Source organism: Aspergillus flavus, chromosome 2 (assembly GCF_009017415.1).
Source record: "Aspergillus flavus chromosome 2, complete sequence".
In the NCBI taxonomy this organism is placed as follows: domain Eukaryota; kingdom Fungi; phylum Ascomycota; class Eurotiomycetes; order Eurotiales; family Aspergillaceae; genus Aspergillus; species Aspergillus flavus.
Window position 1 is genome coordinate 5,000,456 of NC_092409.1, and position 13,882 is coordinate 5,014,337.

A 13,882-nucleotide genomic window follows, 5' to 3' on the forward strand; every position below is an offset into this window, starting at 1 on the left:
GTAGTATACAGTAGTATCTCTAATCCTAGGTAGCAAATACTAGATCGCTCCAGTAATTGACTCGTTTAGATTACTAATATTAAATATTACTTACTATATAAGCTAACTATTCTATAGTCTTGAATAAGAATATAAGTAGTTGATAAGAATCATAGACTTAGTATTTAATGATACACCGGCGGCTCGGCTCCCTCCTTATGCTAAAAGCAATATATATAGCTCTCGGTGCGCCTAGCCTTTAAGGCCAATAAATAGGATTTCCGAGATGTTGGGAATTTTACCTAGTAGTACCTAGGTAAAGCTGCGCCATCCCCGCATCCCGGTCGTTTATTTTCCGACAATAGTCCTCATGTCTTTACAGAGTCCACCTACTCATCCTCTAGCCTGCGGAAGTTTCCCTCGTCAGCGGTTCTGTGAATCAACAGACTCGGAGTAAACAACAGCAAGGTACCAGACCCGAGACGATGTCGCCGGATGTTATTTCCACCCTCGACGCAATTCAGCCGAGCCAATTTACAGCGCCAGCTGACCGCTTTGCTGCCAAAGAAGCAGCTCGTCGCCTTCTCGCCGCCTTGAGACGCCCTTTGAGCAAGGCTGGGCCATCACCTTCGAGGGCCCCGGCCTTGTTGCCGGCCGTCAGCCGCTTCAAGACCTTGGCATCTGGACGAAATGGACAGAGGCCGATAGACAAAATCCAGGCGCAGCAAGGACGCTTGACGAGCTTCTAAGCTGGGCTCATACAACCTGCGAGCCGAATCTGTTGCGTCGCTTTCTCAGGCACATCGCTGCCCTTTACGTGATCCAGGAGATGGGCGTTGATACATGGCAGTCCACGCCCACCTCCTTGGCCCTGGGGGCCCAAGAGACGCATGCTGGCGAAGTAATCAAGGCTGGGTACGTGTGCAAGGCGGGCAATATCAATGCCTAGACTGTGACAAGGGAGCTCATAGGGACTGACTCGCAATGCAGCTTGGATCATTCCATTCCCTGCGGTCGTAACCTCGCGCGCGTTCTGGCCAAGAATGGCTACAAAGAGCCACTTGGCATCTCTTCCTTTGACAACTACCGTGATGTCTTCGGGCGGGACTTCTTTAACTACGTTCAAGATCACCCCGAGGCGGGCGGCTCGTTCCAGGGCGTCATGACATCGTTGACTCAATACAAGATGATCTGGACGGACGTCTATGATACCCAGCACCTCGTGGCAGGCGCCGACCTGACCAAGCCCCTTTTTGTCGATGTTGGTGGCGCTCAAGGCTTCGACGCTCAACGCTTGCTGGACCGCCACCCCGACCTCCCTGTCGGCGTCCTCATCGTTCAAGACCTGCCTGAAGTGGTCACCACTCATGGCAAGGAGAAGCTGGACAGCCGAATCCGCAAGATGGCCCACGACTTCTTCCAGCCCCAGCCCATCACCGGCGCGCGCGCCTACTTCTTCCACGCCGTGCCACATGACTGGCCCAATGCCGACGTGGCGCGCATGTTTGCCGAGGTGAAGAAGGTCATGACGCCAGGGTACTCCAAGCTGCTGATCTATGAAGTTGTGCTGCCTGCGCAAGGCGCTACGCACTTGATGACAACGCTAGACCTAGCCTTGATGAGCTGTACCAGCGGGCTGGAAAGGACGGAGGAGGCATGGAGGGCGTTGAAGGAAGGCGGATTCAAGGTCACGAGCATCTCTAGGCATCCCATGGCTGTGGAGGGTGTCATCGAGGCTGAGATTGAATAGAGCATACGCCGTAGTAGTGGCCGTAGATAGATCACTTATATGGAACACACACAATACCCGTATTCATCACTAAGGTTCTACACCTGAGGCGATAAACGGCGAAAAGACTACACAAATATCGTCCCGGGTAGCAAAGCTGACTAAGAAGCTGGCTTCTCCGAAGGACGAGGACAAAGACCAAGATCAAGACACAATGAATTACTTTCCCCTTCAACGTGCTATTGGTCCTCACCCCCACGTTCGTTTGACCTCCTGATTGATACTCCTAGAGCGCACATCATGTGCCCTTCACTAACACTCGATCCATGTTTCGTAGAAGGATCTTAATAAGTATTGTGTAAGGCCATGGGAAGTTGATTATTTCTTGCGAGCTATTTGACTTTCTCAACAGTAGACTTGGATTTATCAAGTTTCATGGTGTTCTATCTTCGTCTAATATACCTATAAATTGAGACCCTAGACAGTTAAAAACAGCTGTAAACGAGCGATCCAGGCTATATATATATATGATAGAGGCAAGGGTGTACCAATAGTCTAGTCTTATATAGAGTATTGTATGAAATTGGAGAGATCTGTAGGACCTACTATCAAAGTCTAACCTTACTGTACATGCGATAAATACAGTAAATTACTAATTAACATCGAGCATATTATATATAAGATACAAGACCGTGTGAGTATAATTAGGAATAACGTCTGGCGGTGTACCTGGAAGTGAGAAGCGGCATCGTGGGCTGATCCTTTTGTGGGGCTTTGTTTACATAGCAACTTAGTAGCTTCTAGTTGTCGTGGCTGAACTGGAGCATCGGGTCTTGAGTTTGAAAATCTGTTTCTTGGGAGGATTTTAATAAGTATTGTGGAAGGCATGGGATGTCGATTATTTCTTGCGGGATGTGACTTTCGAATACCTACCAAAAGAAAAGTCTCCCTTCCAACCTTAACATGATCAGCTGGATAGGTAGAAGAAGGTTGAAACGGCTGGAATGGAAAGAAGGGAAACCTTCCAGCATTGAACTCCTTTAACTAGTCGAACTAGCCAAGTCCAGCCCTTACGACGGTTGGAGTTTTAATTAAATGGAATCTGCAATGCTCATTGGTGAGCAATGAAACAGCCGAGGAAGGTGGCCTTCCGATTGGTCTGCTTAGAATGAACCCCTTCAACAAGACTGCGTTGAGTTAGCAGGAAAGGATGATCAACCGACGGCGGGACTACCGTAAGGTCCCGACTATGCCTATAGTGGTTTTAGTGCTTGTCTTTGCCGGGGACCTATCACGCTTGATTGTAGACTTGAGTCCGGAGTACTAGGACGACAAATTGGGGGTTGTTGAGAGAGTGGAAACTTGCATGAACTGAATTCTTGGATAAAGGAATGAACCACTGGGAACGCAACTAACCAACAATCAAGTGTCAAAAGGTGTCACAGCATTCACTTCCTCTCTCTTGTCAGTGATTTCAATTGTTGTCGCATGGTAACCAGACATTCCGAACTGAGGGGAATAATACTCCGTTCGCAGAAATCAGGACTAACCAGAAAGAGAGTTGTAATGGGATCGTGCAGTGTGGGGATTCTTTTTTTTTTATTTTATTTTACCTACTCTTCCTCTCTGTCACCCTCCCTTTCTTGGCTCTGAAGATCGACTCGTCATACGCTTTCCCGTCACATTTTAATCTGTTCTCCTCTCTCTCCCCTCACATCCAAAGGTTTACGTACTGTCCTCGCTACCAGTTTTTATGCGCTGCACTTTCGCTGTATGTGAGTTGTTACCCTGCCAATTCCCTGCAGCTCCTGCGATTCACGAGAATCTATTCTCGACTTGTATCGCTGCTCCAAACTCCTCGCATCGCCACTCAACCAATAGCGAGTGTGAATCTAGATTTTTTTTTTCTCTCATTCGACCTGTCCATTTAAATTTCCGCCTCTAATGAAACGCGCGCATTAGGTGGACACAATCGTACTGTTCTACTGCACTCCAAGTCGTGTCGTGCATCTTGTCAATTATGCGCGTTCGGTAGCCGAGTTCGCCATCTAGGGATCTCGAACCGGCATGGACAAAACACCCCAAAGGCGAAGCACCGCCTCGGTGCACTCGGCCACCCCTTCGTCATTGCGACATTGCCTATACCCTTCCCCGGTCACGGCTCTCCCAACTGGTGATACACCCCCGAGACAGAGTCCCAAACTGAAGAGTTGGTTAACCCAACCTCCCCTCCCTTGAATCATTCAAGGGATACCAGACTTGATAGCAGTATACTAACCAGTCACTTGTTTCTTCAAAGGTAACTCCGAATCGCCAAAACCTCCAGCGCTCACTCGGGCCAAGAGACGGATCAGGATGGATACTCCGTCGCAAATGAATACTGGTACGATTGGTGCAGGTCGTTGGAGCTTCTGGTGATGTTAATGTATCATACAGAAATGTCATGGCCGCATGATCTATCTTCTATGACCGGCTCGCCCAAGCCGAGCTCACACACCTCTAGATCAAGTATGTCTGCAATATGATTGGTGTGGAATCAATAAGTCATTGGGCAACTCCATGTCTAATACATAATGCCTGGAATACTAACATAATGGCCCTCTGTAGAAACTCCCGAACCTGGATCAACATCGCTGGTGAACCCATCCTCCTCTCTGCTACAAGACCTGTTGAAAGAGCAGCGTGCGACTCGCGGGTCGCGAGGAACAGCTTCAGAAGATATGGATGATAATGGACCCCGTACGCCTCGTACGCCAGGCCGTTCCCGCGCCAATTCCCAGAACCAGTCACAGGAAGAGCCGGGCTCTGATCGGCAGCGAAAGATCAATAATGCTCTGGCTGCGGGTCTAAAGCAACCCCGGGAGATGGGGATGAGAGAAATGGACCAAGTGGGTGGCACTATGATAGCTTCTATTACGATCCTGCAGTCGCTAATAGAATGCTAGTATATCTCAAAGATGAATAAGCAGAATTTTGACTTGAAACTCGAGATCTTTCACCGTGCCCAACAAATGGCGGCAATGGAAAAGAAACTTGAACGGATGTTGGAAATGGAAGAAGAGCTTCAACGTATGCGAGATTTAGAGGACGAGCTACAGGAGCTGCGGGATGCCGAAGAAGACAATCAGAGGTTGCGGGAGTCCAACGAGCAATTACGGCAGGAAATTGATAAACGAGATCAGGCTGTCACGGAGGCTGTTGAATTAATCTGTCAGCTCGAAGCGAGGGTGGAAGAGCTAGAAGCAGTCGGAGACCATTCTAGACCCTCTACAGCCCGGCCTCCTACGCGTGATGGCCCAGGCCCAGCTATTGAAACGCCCAATTCCCCTACCCCTGTGGATATTCCAGAACGGACATCCTCGAAGAGAGGTGTAACACCTGGTGACCAGCATCGCCGAAGGTCGTCGGGCACACGCCATCTCAAGAGAGCACCGTCGTTTCTCCATAACGAGAATAAAAACACGGCAGCCCTGCGAAGTGTCTATAATCCTGCCGATGACCAGTCTCGCTCTGAAATGAGTATACTCACGAATTCGGAAAGTCTCCACTCGATGAACGAGACCGGCGAACCCGACTCTCCGAGGCTTAGCGCACTGAGTGAATGCAGTGAATTACATATAGGTGATATTACTGGGTCATGTAACGACTTTGATGAAATCGAAATACCCGTTCGCAAAAGAGCGTCGACAGCGCAGAGTTCCGTGTTCTCACCCCTTACGAGAGAAGATCGGGAAAGGGATCGGTTACGTTTTAGCTCATGGACCCCGCCCAAGCCAGATATTGATCCAGAAGACACCCCGAGAATGACTATTCGGCCTGTGTTGGATGTCTTCAGAGACACCGCTAAGCCAAGCTTTGAAAGTGTCTCATGTGATAATAGCTCCAGCCAAAAGACACAGATAGACAGCGTCTTTGGAAGTTCCAGGCTACCTCCTACCCCTGACACGATGAGTACCGCACATGCATTCGGCACCAATAGGTCGAATGGCAGCGCCACGGAGAAGAGCCAGGGTGATCAGATTGCGATTCTTAAGCGGGGACTCCGCCGTCCTCGTTCCGCAGATGAACTGACAACCAGGCAAAGTTCCGGCAATAGCAGGCTGACTGACGGTACAGATACTAATGTCAGTGAGGTTATGCATCCGCCGCTTAGTCCCAACGAAGGAGATGAAGCGCCTGCTATATTTCCCTTGAACAGCATATCATCGAGAACCGGCTACATGCAAAGCCAAATGCCGGTCCATGGACCCAACATTGGCTACTATGGAAACGGAGTGCTGTTCAATCAAGATGACCTGGAACATGTTCTTTCGAAGATAGATAACAACTATTACTCATCACCTAGGCGTGACGAGGCTGAAGAGTCCACTTTGGATACGCCATCTACATCACCACCCCTCACCCCTCAAGATTGGGTGGAAGCAGCGAAATCCGGTAACCACGCTGGGAAGAATCGCGCTCTCGCCCCAGCAATTGGCACTGTTCCTACCAAGTCTCGACTAGGTGGTACTAGAGCTCCAAGCCAGTCCTCCTTCCTTGGGCGTCGCCATAGCGTCGACTCGACTGTTCCGGACGTTCCGATCATACCCACGCTCGATCTAGGCTCATTGGAACCTGTTCGCCAGCCCGAGCCGGACCCAGAACCTCGACGAAAAATCAGTTTTCGGCCTCGATTTTTTGGAAGCTCAAAAGCGACCCGCCGACTCCAACCATCACCCATCCCTGATGCCACGAATGAACAAGATGGAGCACCCTCTCCAATCATTCCAAAGAGTAGACAAATGGGACCTTCGAAGCCGGGTAGAACAAATCAAAACGATAACTCGCCCACATCATATGATAATGGCCGTATACCTGCCCCTACATATGCCGATACAAAGGGTGACGATATGCGCAGAACCCTTCCTCATTCATTTACGGATTCCAACATGTTGTCCCATAGTACCACGAGCAAGCCACCCTCATCTCCCGGCAAAGGACACAAAAGACGGAGTTCACTTGGAATTTTTGGCTGGATGAAAGGGGCCAGCGGTTTTGGGTCGTCCAATAAGAAATCCGACCCGGATTCTTCTGCGATGTCCACGCAGTCCAATGCGTCAGTCAAGGACAGAACCCCCTCCCGTCTAGCCTATGAGTTTCCCATTGCGAACGCTGAGGCTAGGGATACCCATTTAGCCTCCATGAACATTGCAGTTGAAGACTTCGCGTCTAGCACGAAACGGATCTCTTGGGTAGAAGAAGACGCGGCACGACGACCTAGATACGTGGATCGTCGCCGCCGTGTTTAGTCGGATCTTGAGAGCCCGCGTACACGATATACAACAAGAAAAGCAAACGGAAAACATCAGCAGCCATTATCTCTTCACCGCTATACGGTCTACTCTAGTTCTTTTGTTTTAATGCGTCACGATACCCCACGAGCTCTAGTCTAACAGATGGCATGGATTGTACCAATATTTGCATAGCAGTCGTGTCTGAGAAGTCAGGAGTCTTTGTCTGGATTTCTTTTGTCTTTTGGTGTCTGGTTGGTACAAGCTACCGTTGTCTATCCTTACTTCGTTTCCCACGTTTTGTTCTCTCCCTCCATTTCTCTTTCTTTTCCTCCTTTTATCTTACCCTCACCCCAGTCACTCTCTATCAATTTCCTTTTTGTCACATTTCCTACAGTGGTTTGCATATTCAAGTGATTTTTGAGTCTTGATGATTGATGTCTAATTATTATGTTTGCATCTTGGGGGTTCCACATTCGTTGGCATCTTTTGTCTTTAATCTCTTATTGTTGGTGGATCATTATTATTCTTTTTCTTCTTGTTGTTTCCCTTTCTCCTCGAAGCATCAATTATCTATTAATTTCGAGAAATGTGTATATCTTATGAAGTTATGTATGAGTTTCAAGATCGTCTTTTTCTTATCGTTGTCACATACACTATCTGAACGTAGAAGCAATACTGGTTTATGAGTCGGCCAATGAATCCAATCTATATAAATCCGCACAAACCTATCCAACCAACCCATCCAACCCATCCAACCCATCCAACCCATCCAACCCATCCAACCCATCCAACCCATCCAACCCAAACTCCTACTCGAGTATAATACAGTATAATACAAAAAATCACCCCCGAAAGAACCCCAAGCTTTCCACCGCAAATAACGCCTAGAGCAAAGTATAAATAAGGAACCTCAATACCAATTATTCCCAGCCTCACCCAACTTCTTTCCCTTAGGATTCATTGAAAGAATCCTCTGCCCAGGCAAAGTATCATCGGTAATAGCCGACTCAAAAATCCCCGAAATAGCCCTCTTCCCTATTTTCTCAAAAGAATCATACCCCTCACCCGCCTCGTCCCCATTAATCGCCGCCCACTCCTTCGATAGCCGCGGCGACCGCCCATCCCCCAAATCACTCCACCGTGTCACCACAATCGCATGCCGGAATAAGTTGCGATGCGAACCACTCCGGTCCTCGGTGAGCTTGACCTCGACCAGATACTCGGAGGGACACTCGGGGCAGCGACGCATAGGTCGACACTTACCGCAGAGCGACGCGAGGGCGTTGGGATTGTGCTCTCGACGGTGGTACATATCTTTTGCGCGGTGTTCGAGGCCCTGCAGGCCGTTCGTGGTGCGGGGGACGGGGATGTGGCCGAGGGCGCATTTGCAAACGTTCATAAGTTCGCCATCCCGCCAGTGCGCGCAGACGGAGAAGTACGGCCAGTAGTCGTCGCGCGAGTAGAGGAGGAGTCGCTGTTGGCTGGCGCTGAGGCCTGGTTCGGCGAAGCAGGTGCTCACGACTCGCATGAGCAGTCGACCCTGATGGATGTGGTATCGGGTTTGGTGGGACCAGCCGTCCCGGCGCCAGCGACGGGATAGAGAGTCGGCTGAGATGCCGTAGCGGGGTCCAAATCGGTATGCGCGCATGACTAGCTGGTGGAAGGTGAAGTAAAGGACTCGGCCGTGGGTGATGCGGTGGCGGGGTGCTGGGAGGGCGTTGTTGCGGGCGTTGGGGCAATCGAAGAGCGGGTTGATTATGTCTGCGGGTTGGAGCTTTTCGTAGCCTTCTTGTGTGCGGCGGTGGTATTTGCCGCAGGGGAAACAGAGGAGATGGTGAGGGAGTAGTCTATCTTGGGAGATGAGAAAGTCCGCTTTGTAGTCGTGGTTTTCTGGGAGGTTTATTGTTATCCAGGGCTCGCGGCCCAGACGAGCGTATAGTGTTCGGCTGGAGAAGGCAAGACTGGCTCTTTCGGCGGGATTGAGATACTCGGTGACCTTGGCCCAGAGGTCCGATGTTAAGCTCGCAATCATAGGCTCGCCTGGGGGTCTATTGTCGAATTCGTGTAGTTGCGCGTGTGGATCGGACGGATCGAGCTCTCCAACACCGATTGAATGCAGCATTGCGGTATGATCGTGGGTTTCGCCTAGCTGTGTGTCTTTCTGAAGATTTACTTCTCGGTATTTGAGTCGGTGGGCCTCCAATGGGGTCAGTGAAGGCATCGCCGGGACGTCATCTTTGCTTTGTAGACCTTCCTTTAGATTCGGTGTCGATGCCTTTCGGAGGACCTGACGGGATTTCTTAGGTCGGAGGGCGCCGGCGAAGAACGCCCGAAACCCACCGCGCTTTTCTCCCGGGCTTTCTGCAGACATTTCGAGAGAATTGATCGCTTGAGAGGTGAGATGAGGGAAGAAGATCCGGAGAGGGCGGAGCGGATCCCAAACTAAGAAAATAAGCTTGCCGGAACCTGCGGGAATGCTACGGGAGCATGTGATCCAGCCACTGTGGCTGGTGCAGCTTCCCCAAAATTATTTACGTTCAACGAACATGAGTTTATATATACACGAGGCGTATCCAATTGCATTAGGGCTACAAGTACAGCCTGATCAGACATTACACAGTATCACTCTGGGCACAACTGAAACAAAGCGCTCATCAAGCTGCGTCAATTCACAACACTTTTGCACGCTTACGAGAAGCGCTTCTCAACCGCCTTCCAGTTGATGACGTCCCAGATGGCGCTGAAGTACTCAGCCTTGCGGTTCTGGTATTGAAGGCTAACACGGCATTAGTTATTGCTTGGTAGATATCTAGTCCAAGAAAACTTACTAGTAGGCGTGCTCCCAAGCATCAATACCGAGAAGAGGCTGGAACTGACCAACGACAGGGTCCTGGTTCTGGTCGGGAGTTAGCTACCTGTATCCTTAGGCGCTCACAAGGAGGAACTTACGGCATAGGTCTTGATGCCGATGTTTCCGGTCTGCTTGTCCTTGACGAGCCAAGCCCATCCGCTTCCCTGAATACCAGCGAGGGCGGCGTTCATCTTGCTCTGGAACTCTCCCAAGCTGCCGAAGCTTTCGTCGATGGCCTTGGCCAAAGCTCCAGATGGGGGCTCACCACCGCCCTGGCTCTTAGGGGCAAGGTTCTCCCAGAAAAGAGTGTGGTTGATGTGGCCACCACCGTGGAAGTTGATCAGGGGCTTGAGGTTGATCTGAGTGGTGATGTCCTCCTTGGCGACGGCCTCCTGGAGCTGTTCGATGGCGGTGTTGTAGCTGTTGACATAGGTCTGGTGGTGGTTCTTGTGGTGAAGCTCCATGATCTTTCCGGAGATAGAGGGCTCAAGGGCGCCATAGTCATCTGTTATTCAGTCAACCAACCATTGCATTACGTGCTTCCGGGGCGTCATGAGCGACAAGCGTAACCCATCTACTCATTCGCACTGCCAAAATAGCCGAGAAAGATGACAAAACGGAAGATAACACAACAGAGGGGCAAATTGACGACATCAAGGGAAGGGGAGAGCCATACAAGCCAGGTCAGGCAGAGTGGCCTTGCCACGGGCAAAGGTCAAACCCGCAACACCCGCAGCTTTAGGAGTAGCCGAAGCTCCAGCGCGAAGAGCGGTACGGGCAGAGGTACGGATAAGAGAGGCAGCCATAGTTGATATGTGATTTTTATGTATCAATGGAATTGAGTTACGTTACAAAGTAGTGACGAAATGCCAAAGAGAGGAGAGGGTAAAGAAGAAAAGAAGAAGAGGAGAAGAAGAGGGAAAAATAACCGGAAGGGAGATTCGATGCAACGAACGTCATTGTTGCTCGGCCCCTCGGACTTGAATTTTCCCCGCGCCGAAATGTCCGATAATCAACTTTCCTTTCTCGTTATCGTGCGTATCTCAACCCACAGCTCCTTCGTGGCTCTCAAACGTGTCGTTTGACCGTTTCATTGCCTTTCGAACCTCTCCGACGACTCTGAGTTACTACTTACACCTTGTCTTGACATCTGCGATCGGTCATGGATTCGGATTCTCCCCCGGCCTCACCATCCGCCGGCCAAAAACGTAAAATCGCCGACATGAGCTCCGACGAAGAAGATTTTCGCCCCACGATGGGCTTCCGCGGGTTCGCTAGGGCATCGTCACGCTCAGAGTCGCCTCCGTCGCACGGTGGCTTAGGAAGTGCTCGTCGCAATCCCTGGAGTAACAACACGCAGTCAGCCAATCCCAGAGGCGGCGCCAGCAATGCCGGCAAAGGGATGAAGGGAGGAAACTCCTTCGCCGCACGCATGATGGCCAAGATGGGTTATGTTGAAGGTCAGGGTCTCGGCTCGACTGGTCAAGGTATCGTCAACCCAATTGAAGCCCAGGCCCGGCCACAGGGTGCTGGGTTGGGCGCTGTTCGAGAAAAGACGAAGCAAGCACGGGAGGAGGAAAAACGAGCGGCAGCCTTACGAGGTGAAGTGGTAGAGGATAGCTCAGATGAAGAACGAAAGAGGAGGCAGAAAAAGAAGGAGGCGCGCAAACAGGGTAGTCGAAGCGGTACTGGTACGCCAGTACCACGCGCGAAGCCTCAATTCCGCACAGCTCGAGAGATGGAGGAAGATATGGCTGGTCTCGAAGTACCAAATGTCTTGAAGTCGTTGGTCGATGCCACAGGAAAGGAACAGCGAGTGTTAACCTCTACTGCCGGCTTGATGACCCCGTCCGAATTCGTCAAACCCGGTGAAGGGGAAGCTCTCAAGATTGCACAACGGGCGCGCCATGACCTAGAAGCCTTTGCAGATGAATGGAAAGGATTGGCTGAAAGGAAGAAGTTTATCGATCTAGAGGAGGCGCAGCTTGTGGGGCAAATGGATACACAACAACTCCGAATGGACCAGCTGACAGAGTTGGTCGCTGCCATCGGGGGCTTGGAAATCTTCCAAGAGGACAGTACGCGGGGACGCTTCGACGAAGTCACAGAGAAGCTGGAATCCTTGGAAATCAAGTATAGAAATGAAATCGATGAATACCGTCTCCCTGAGACAGCTGTCGCGGCCATTCATCCTCTGTTCCGCCAAGCAATGGAGGAATGGGAGCCTCTTCAAGATCCGACATACCTGGTACCAAATCTTCGTCGCCTGCAGCCCCTTCTATCCCGGAAGAAAGACGATCAAAATGCACAACGGCAATCCACTTCACCTTACGAAAGTATGATATACACGTTGTGGCTACCTCGTGTGCGCTCAGCACTCCTCAACGACTGGGACGTTTATGACCCGAGGCCGGCCACCTCTCTCGTTGTTGCGTGGAAAGAGATTATACCACACTTTGTTTTGGCGAACGTTCTTGATCAACTCGTGGTTCCGAAGCTCACTAGTGCTTTGAAAGAATGGAAACCTAGAAGCAGCAGTAGACGCCATACTTCCTCAAAGCATAGTTCTCGCTTCCCATGGTGGCTATTCACATGGCTACAGTATCTTGATGAACGACACACAAACCCGAGACAGCCTACAGGTCTGCTTTCAGATGCGAAGAGAAAATTCCGCGTTGTCTTGGATTCCTGGGACCTTAGAAAAGGCTTGGTTGATGGCATTGAGTTGTGGCGCGATGCCCTGGGCTCAGAGTTTGACGTCTGTCTACGAAACCACCTCTTACCACGATTCGGTCGTCATCTTCGTGAAGATTTCGAAGTGAACCCACAAGACCAAGATGTCTCAGCACTGGAAAACATCTTCAAATGGAAAGATTTCTTCAAGCCTAACGTCTTCGGGCTATTACTGGTTGCCGAATTTTTCCCTAAGTGGCACAATATTTTGTATATTTGGCTCACCAATGACCCGAACTACGAGGAGGTTGGCGAGTGGTTCTCCTGGTGGCGAACCCAGATTCCTGAAGATGTCAACGAGCTGACGATCGTCGATGACGAGTGGAAGAAAGGTTTGCAGACCATGGACCTTGCATCTCGCCTGGGCGATCGTGCTGCTGCAGAGCTCCCACCCCCATCATCCACCACTGCAGAGCAGATTCACCAGGAAAAACCCCATGTGCCAGCGGAAGCACCATCCACGAAAGCTCGCAAGCCCAAGGTCGTGGAAGAGGTCGCCTTCAAAGACATCCTCGAAACCTGGTGCACAGAACAGGGGCTCATCATGCTCCCGTTGCGAGAAGCCCATCCGCAGAACGGCCAACCTCTCTTCAGGATCACAGCAAGTGCTACCGGAAAGGGTGGTGTGGTGGCCTTTGTCCAGGGAGATGTTGTCTGGGTGCAGAACAAGAAAGCAAAGGATGTTTGGGAGCCGATGGGGCTGGAAGATCAGCTTGTGGAGCGTGCAGAGAGCAGATGATATCCCTCCTTTTTGTTACATTAGCATGGTCTACAGTTTTGGATTGGTTTTCACGATACCTTATCTTTAGATATCCACTTATCATGGTTACATTGATATATATATATATAATTATAGAAGTGGCCGAACACACCTTCAAACCATTGAACAGACCATCCAGTTGCATGTATCAGAAAACAGTAAACGTTCGCTAGCCCAATGCGGTGAGAAGAGACAGGACACCCATGCATCAAAAGTCGCGTTACCACGCCCGGTCGAGCAATAAATCTTACATGCAACGGTTTTTCAATATGGAGAGGAAAGAGATACGTCATAGTAATGGCATAGAGGAGGCTACGAAGTAACTGTCAAGAAGGAGTGCAGGTGGAGAGCTCCGAATTAGGGCAATGGCAGTTTGCTCCGAACTGGTTTCTTTTATAAGCAGCTTTACGAAACTTGTATTCAAGAACCACTCCGATGTGGTGTAATGGTTAACATCGCTGTCTCTCACACAGCAGCTCGGGGTTCGATTCCCCGCATCGGAATTACTTTTTTCTTTTTGGGCTCTCTCTATCTCTCTCTCTCCTGATATTTGGTAG

At 50.3% G+C, this 13,882-nt stretch overlaps 4 protein-coding genes and 1 non-coding gene across 5 annotated transcripts; 4 read left to right on the top strand and 1 right to left on the bottom strand.

Moving 5' to 3' along the window:
• Positions 1–6: 6 nt before the first annotated feature.
• Positions 7–1,729, top strand: F9C07_2218031 (O-methyltransferase; the record flags this gene model as incomplete). Its single annotated transcript, XM_071509693.1, has 3 exons — positions 7–555; positions 594–894; positions 970–1,729. Exons 1-3 carry the CDS (start codon positions 465–467, stop codon positions 1,727–1,729), a joined length of 1,152 nt encoding a protein of 383 aa, XP_071364000.1. The 5' UTR covers positions 7–464.
• Positions 1,730–2,786: 1,057 nt separating this feature from the next.
• On the top strand, positions 2,787–7,609 carry F9C07_2131898 (uncharacterized protein). The gene is made up of 6 exons (XM_041290192.2): positions 2,787–3,483; positions 3,671–3,917; positions 4,008–4,091; positions 4,145–4,216; positions 4,316–4,596; positions 4,654–7,609. Exons 2-6 carry the CDS (start codon positions 3,776–3,778, stop codon positions 6,994–6,996), a joined length of 2,922 nt encoding a protein of 973 aa, XP_041143440.2. The 5' UTR covers positions 2,787–3,483; positions 3,671–3,775; the 3' UTR covers positions 6,997–7,609.
• Positions 7,610–7,686: 77 nt separating this feature from the next.
• On the bottom strand, positions 7,687–10,753 carry F9C07_2278106 (uncharacterized protein; the record flags this gene model as incomplete). Its single annotated transcript, XM_071510272.1, is given in 7 exon segments — positions 7,687–7,865; positions 7,918–9,142; positions 9,155–9,482; positions 9,658–9,757; positions 9,810–9,877; positions 9,931–10,337; positions 10,509–10,753. The coding sequence occupies 6 exon segments, from the start codon at positions 9,933–9,935 to the stop codon at positions 7,687–7,689; spliced, it is 1,905 nt and encodes a 634-aa protein (XP_071364001.1). The 5' UTR covers positions 9,936–10,337; positions 10,509–10,753.
• On the top strand, positions 10,754–13,772 carry F9C07_2278107 (putative G-patch domain protein). The gene has a single exon (XM_041284940.2). It carries the CDS (start codon positions 10,995–10,997, stop codon positions 13,302–13,304), a length of 2,310 nt encoding a protein of 769 aa, XP_041143442.1. The 5' UTR covers positions 10,754–10,994; the 3' UTR covers positions 13,305–13,772.
• Positions 13,757–13,828, top strand: F9C07_t9. Its single transcript has one exon. It is a non-coding gene; the product is annotated as a tRNA-Glu (tRNA).
• The last annotated feature ends 54 nt before the right edge of the window (positions 13,829–13,882 follow it).

Excerpts from the sequence above, each read along its gene's own strand:
- F9C07_2131898 (XM_041290192.2), top strand. The coding sequence starts at position 3,776 with ATGGACAAAACACCCCAAAGGCGAAGCACCGCCTCGGTGCACTCGGCC. Across the intron at positions 4,092-4,144 it reads TCCGTCGCAAATGAATACTG|AAATGTCATGGCCGCATGAT; the intron begins GTACGATTGGTG and ends TGTATCATACAG. Across the intron at positions 4,597-4,653 it reads GGATGAGAGAAATGGACCAA|TATATCTCAAAGATGAATAA; the intron begins GTGGGTGGCACT and ends ATAGAATGCTAG.
- F9C07_2278107 (XM_041284940.2), top strand. The coding sequence starts at position 10,995 with ATGGATTCGGATTCTCCCCCGGCCTCACCATCCGCCGGCCAAAAACGT.